This window comes from Varanus komodoensis, unplaced genomic scaffold (assembly GCF_004798865.1).
Source record: "Varanus komodoensis strain SLA01 unplaced genomic scaffold, ASM479886v1 scaffold14_1, whole genome shotgun sequence".
NCBI lineage: Eukaryota > Metazoa > Chordata > Lepidosauria > Squamata > Varanidae > Varanus > Varanus komodoensis.
In genome coordinates, this window is record NW_025335438.1 from 21136589 (window position 1) to 21142588 (window position 6000).

At 39.6% G+C, this 6000-nt stretch overlaps 1 protein-coding gene and 1 long non-coding RNA gene across 3 annotated transcripts in view; one reads left to right on the forward strand and one right to left on the reverse strand.

Annotated features, from left to right (window-relative positions):
• LOC123020345 overlaps positions 1-2666 on the forward strand; it is an 86954-nt gene extending 84288 nt beyond the window's left edge. The window contains exons 5-6 of one of the 2 annotated variants that reach the window (XR_006414065.1): positions 668-753; positions 851-2666. This is a non-coding gene — a long non-coding RNA (uncharacterized LOC123020345). Of the gene's footprint in view, positions 1-667 lie in introns of both variants that reach the window. The other variant, XR_006414063.1, reaches the window with a different exon arrangement.
• Positions 1-5283, reverse strand: part of ASXL3 (ASXL transcriptional regulator 3) — a 98327-nt gene extending 93044 nt beyond the window's left edge. Inside the window, exon 1 of the mRNA XM_044423923.1 lies at positions 5207-5283. Coding sequence (XP_044279858.1) covers positions 5207-5262 — 56 coding nt within the window. The 5' untranslated portion in view covers positions 5263-5283. The remainder of the gene's footprint in view (positions 1-5206) is intronic.
• Between the last annotated feature and the right edge of the window lie 717 nt (positions 5284-6000).

A 6000-nucleotide genomic window follows, 5' to 3' on the forward strand; every position in this document is an offset into this window, starting at 1 on the left:
GGGATTATCCCTTATTTGGGTCTAACAATTCTACATTATTTTGTGGTATTGATGTAAATAAATAAATAATAGCCATGTTGAAAACTGTAATTTCCTGTATGTCAGTCACGTGTGTGGCTTCCCTCATTAGCTGAGAACAATGGAAGGCAGAAATTGCCTTGTTTCTCATAAAATGTTTGGGGTACAATACAGCTGACACTTTTTGCCTTTTACTTCTTGTTTCGCTTTTAGAAAAGTGAGGAGAGGAGAGGAGATCTAAGCTAGCATAATAATCCAAGTGGGCAGCAAGTGACATGACCAGATCTATAAGGCCGTCCTATTCAAAGCAATGATGCAGGTAGCTCTGAGCATGTGCACTCCACATGCTCCTCATTGCTGAATAAGTCCAGGAGCAAGGTTTTATGGGCAGGAAATACACAGATAAAGGTGTCAGTAGCTTCCTCTTAACTATATCAGTACAGTGAAAGGCATTTATCCAGATGTGAATAAGTACAAAGTTTGCATTATTTGCCAGCGTATGCTCTGGTAGACTTGCACTTGCTCCATCCACAACCTTTAGAATACCATTTGCCTATTCATCTAACTTGTGCATAGTCTATAAAACCAAGATGAATAGGTTTTAACACTGAAAGCAGGGATTTAATGCAAGTTCCACTGCTGTATTTAGTTGCAGATCTGTCTTGCTGCACAGCACCACTCCGGATCCAGGCAAAGAGTCCCTGATGTACATGGCAACTACGGCCTTTCCGTGTGGTAAGATTCCTGGTCACCTCCTCAAGCTCTACTGCCTTACTTGGAGAACTGATGTTGCCTTCCATCTTGCTGATTCTTGAACACTTTTTCATTCCAGTCTGTGGGATTCCATTTCTTCTTGTGTTTTCCTGTTGTCCTGAGATATATTCCTGAGGACTGACCCAGCTCACCCTTAACATTGTTTGGCCACTTCAGACAGACCCCAGCAAGTGATCTTTGATCAGGCAATGCCTCTCTCTCTTCTGCAACTACATCACATCCTGTTGGCTCCCTGTTCTTGCTCTTGCTACCCACAGCATTTTTCTTGCTACTGACACGGGCACTTCCAATAGATCAATGTATGGAAACTGAAAAAAATTAATGCATTTCTAGCACTACCTGAACTATGTCACATAACAACTGGCAGCTTGCCACAGGGGAGGAGACCGTGCTATTTGGGCAGAAACAGATATTCTTCCCCCTTGCCACAAGTTGCCAGTGGCAATCTAATGCCATTCACACAGTGGTACAGCTGCTGCAGCCAGTATTTCAGCTGAGGGGCTGGCTTCATTCCTCACTCATCAACCTGAGCAGGAAGATGAAGGCTTAAATGATGCCAACTGATCCTGACCACGGGGCTCAGCTGGGCCCTGGAAGTGCAAGACAGTCTGCTCTGCTCATTGGCCACCTTCCCTTCTTCCTGAGAAATATGTGCTTGAGTTCATTAGTTCCAAATGACTATTGACCAAAGCTACAGTGGGATGTGAGTCAAGTGAGTGTCAGGGTGGTATACTCTGATGTCTGAATCTAGTGCAGACAATTCCATGTGGGTTGTTTTTCACCAACATGATAACCTGCAAATCCATAGCTTCAAATAGGGTTGTTGAGGATCACTTTGCCAAGTAGGAGCCGTTGTTCACCACCTCTGCTTTGGTGTTTCTTTTTAGAACAGTTACTTCTTTCACTGTTATTTTTCCTTTTCAGTGCTTTTGTATTGGGCAAATGGGCTTGTATTTTCTCTTAGTATTGTTTTTCTCCTGGTTCCCTCACAGCTGAGGGCAAATTAGCTTATAAGTAGCCTTGTCAACTTCTATGTATCTAAGCTGCTTTGGTAGTCACTTTGTCAGCTGAAACATACAAAGAAAGCAACTACACATATGCAAGAGTGGAATTGGTACACTTGCAAAGATGCAGGGGTGAGCAGGATACAGATCCCTTGCACACTTCCAAGGAACCAAACTTTTTTCCCTCTAAAGTGACAAATGAAGCACATTCTCTGAAGGGGGCAGTTCAGGAAAGCTGGAAGAGGGCTGGAAGGGAGAAGGAAAGGGGCTGGGATGGGGAAAGAAGACAGACTGTGCCATAAAGCGCACTGGGACTCAGCATGGGCTGCAAGACTGAGAGGAGTTCTGGGGGAAATCACTAGCACTGCTTGCTTGTCTTTTGGGAGTGACATGGATTAGAAGTGAACAACTAACCCTTGGTGGCTTATCCTTCAGCATAGCTTAGCATTAGGTGTGAACCCTCTCTATGCTAGTTTCACTTTCACTAAAAGGTCATAGCCCTTTAAACACACCAATTACAGATGCTTTTTTCAATCTCAGGATGCTTCAAACTAGCCTATTTTCTCAGAATTGCCATCACTCATTTCTCATGAAGAATCCAGATTATGTTATGAACAAACAGTTGCAATCTAATATTTTCTGCATTTTCCTTTTTTCAGACCTAAGTTGTGATTTACAGTTTTAATTAAAATGCAACTGCACTACCTGCCTATTCCATGAGAAAGGCAAAATGCTATTGAGGCCTTTCAGGTCTTCTATGCCTTTAATGAAATGTTTCCTGCTTGCAAATTCTGCCTGTTTTATTGCTTCTTGTTGAAGTCTTACTGCTAAAGTGCTTCTTTATCTAATTAAATATTTCTCTTCACTGCCCTTTGGTTTTTGTTCTTTTCTGGGGAAGAGTGGACTTTAATTACTTTCATTTTTATATAGCGAATAATGAGAGGAAGTCAGCAATTAAAGCTTCACCACTGCTAGAAGAGAAACTAACAATAGGGAGCAGTTAAGAGGCTGTTCATCAGGAATTCCACTGCCCCTTCTAACATGAAGTGATTAATGAGGCAGAACCGGCAAGCTGGGAAATTGTGCTAATATTGGAAAGAAGCTATGGTGAACAGAACATTTGTAAGTAAACATTATAGAAGGATCGTGGCCATGGGGAAGGACACTGCTGGGTAAAATAGCACTATATTAAGTGCTGAGTGGAACCACCATCTAAATTCTGCTTCCAGTTGATTGCAGAAAATGGATGCCTCAGCACTACTAACTGTGATATCTAATATGAAAACAAAATCTTGCCTTCAGAACTATATAGTAACACCTTATAGTTTTGGCTTTTTTTAAAAAAAGGTGCTAAAACTTACTAATACATTTGTATACAAGTTTACAACACAGTAGACATTCTTTCATAATATTGCAGCAGCATTCCCCCCCCCCCCTTTTAAACTTGTCACTGGCAATTTCTGCATTTCCACCACACCACTTTTTGTCTTTTATTTTTTACAGAGCTGAATGGGCCATTTGAACTATCTGCAGTGTTCTTTTCTAAAGGTTTTGTAACATTTTATTTTATATAGGTACAGGTAAATATCCCCTTCTATTCCAATTAGTTGGGTTAGGGCTATTTTCCTCTACCCAATCAGTCCATATCTATTCTCTAATCATTCAAAAAACTGTTGGATAAATAAGGTAAAGACAGTAGCATAATCAAGAGGTAGTGCTTTTATAATATCAATAACTGTAATGATAACAGAAGCCAGCATTCAACAGTGCCATATGACAAAGAAAAAAGGAACACCAATATATATCTTAATATGAAGTAGAATAGAAAACAATCACTCTACTGTCTTGTTTGCCTATTTATGTAGCTCCATACCTACACTTCCATATTTATGTGTTAGATATTGTCTTCTGCAAAATTATTTTGCATTCACACCAAGGATCTGTCAATACTGACTACATTTTTAAGACATCAACAGTAAATGCTATCTTAGCTTCTACATGAAGTTATTATAATTGTCTGCAGTGTTCAGTTCCTCCCCAGGTACTCACATATTTCATCTTATTGCACACACCTATCCAATATCAAGTAAACTTGCATACATATGTACTGTAAGTGACTCTGCACTGTCATTATTTTCTTCTTAGAAAATATTACTAGATGACAAGAAAATGTAATGCTGTCTCTGCTAGTTTCTTTAGTGCAGGACCGAACCCAGGCCCTGACAAAGACTGCCCAAAGAGTTGCATCTCCCCAACCTTTCATTTTCTTGAAGTGCTTGAAAGAGTGTTAAATAGGCTGTTTCGTGACAGACAGGTCTCTTCTCTGGATGGCAGCAATAAGCAAGTACTTCTTTTTTACAGAGTTCTACCTCCTTATCTTCATATTCAAAGTAAATACAATGCCACTGGCAAAGAGCATATGGTCTAAGATATCAGCATTAATTTACAACATCAAACTCTATCCCTTTTTTGATCCTGTCTGAATGCTTTACTATGTTGGGTTGCTGATCTAAGTGCATTATTCTTGCTTTGGATGCTAAGATGTTCTGGATTCAGTTCCCAGGTAGGACCATACAGCCACACTTTTCCATGAAAAGGCTGTAGTACAGAAGTAAATCCCTTGCATGCAGAACTGCCCTGAAAGACTGCTGCAAATCAGAGCAGACAAAACTGAGCTAGATGGATCTAAAGCTGTTCTTTTTCTGGCCAGTGAGCTGGGCAATGCATAAATGCCATCTGAAGACAATTATCTTTGGCAAATGTTAAAATGCTTATTTACACACGATCATTGCTGCCCACTGGAGGACCCATCCACTATGAATGGCATTCAAATTTTTCTGAGCAGTACAAAGCCTCCACTCCAAGCCTTTCTCAGTCAGCTACTGTGCCTGGAAATCCAGGTGGCAATAAATGGACGCAAGAGCTTTCTACCAATTTTGCCTTGTGAAAAGGTTGTGATTCATACTTCCGACCCGCACCTGGCAAAAGTTAATTATGGTTTCATAAGACAATAATGCTGAAATAAATTTGGTACAAGGCTGGCTTTGAATGCTACTCACAGGCTTTATCTGCATCCCAGCCACATCCTTCCACATTGCAAGAGCAAATGTCTTAGAAACGATTCAGCATATATTTATAAATTCATTACTATAAGGTATACAAATGCTAGTAACTCTAGTAAGATTCAGTTGGTTGGAATGCACTTCTAAAAACAGGGATGCACAACCTGTGGTCCTCCAAAGCCTCAACTGCAGCCCCCTCACTTGGGTACTCTGATGCCTGATTTCCCCTCCTCCATGATCCTGATGCAAATACTTTATATACTGTATTTTGAATAGAATAGCATCCATAAATTAGGCATTCGCCCCACCCAAATAACATATATTTTAAAATAACACATAAATACTGACCTTGTTTCTTTCAACCCTTCTTTCTGAATTACTTCCAATATTTGCTTTGCAGTCATGGGCGAATTGGGGTGTTTTTCCAGTGCCTAAAAAAGAAATATATGTGTAAGAAGGCAAAGAGTATTTTTTTCATACATTTCAACTATTCTGTGATCATGCATTTTTCATAATACTTTGTAAAAAGTGGGAAGCTGCATGTCAAGGGTTCTTGCTTCGACTGCAGAACAAGAAAAACTAGCTTATAACAGAGTTATGCTGAAGATCATGGGCATCACCCTAGCAAAATGCACAGAAAGGGTTTTACATGGCAGACAACTGGAATTATGAATCCTATATTGTGATTGTAAAAGCAATTTGTTTTGAGGTGGGGAAGGTGGGAGATTGTTTTTTTTCTACTGCTTGAACCATTTACGGCTATTAACACTGCATGTTCAATACATTTTTCCATTTGCAGTAGATGGACAGCTTTCAGAAATAATGCAACCAGTTTCATAATTTAAAACTATGAAAAAATTAACATAAGAAAGCAACATGTCCAAAAAACAGCAACATTATAACTTGTTCTTGAAATATGCATTCCAGTTCAGCTCAGTTTTCCACTCTTTGCCTTTTATTAAGTGATCCTAATTAGTATTCTGCAATTCTAGTAAGAAAGTTTCTACCTCCTTTGCTACTCCTTCCAGCTTCTTCTCGCCTAAATTCATTACTAGTTCTGGGAATTAATCAACCAAGCAAAGTCGATGGTGGTAGTGTACATTGCCTCTAAGTATATTACCAAATTATCCTTACTAAAAAAT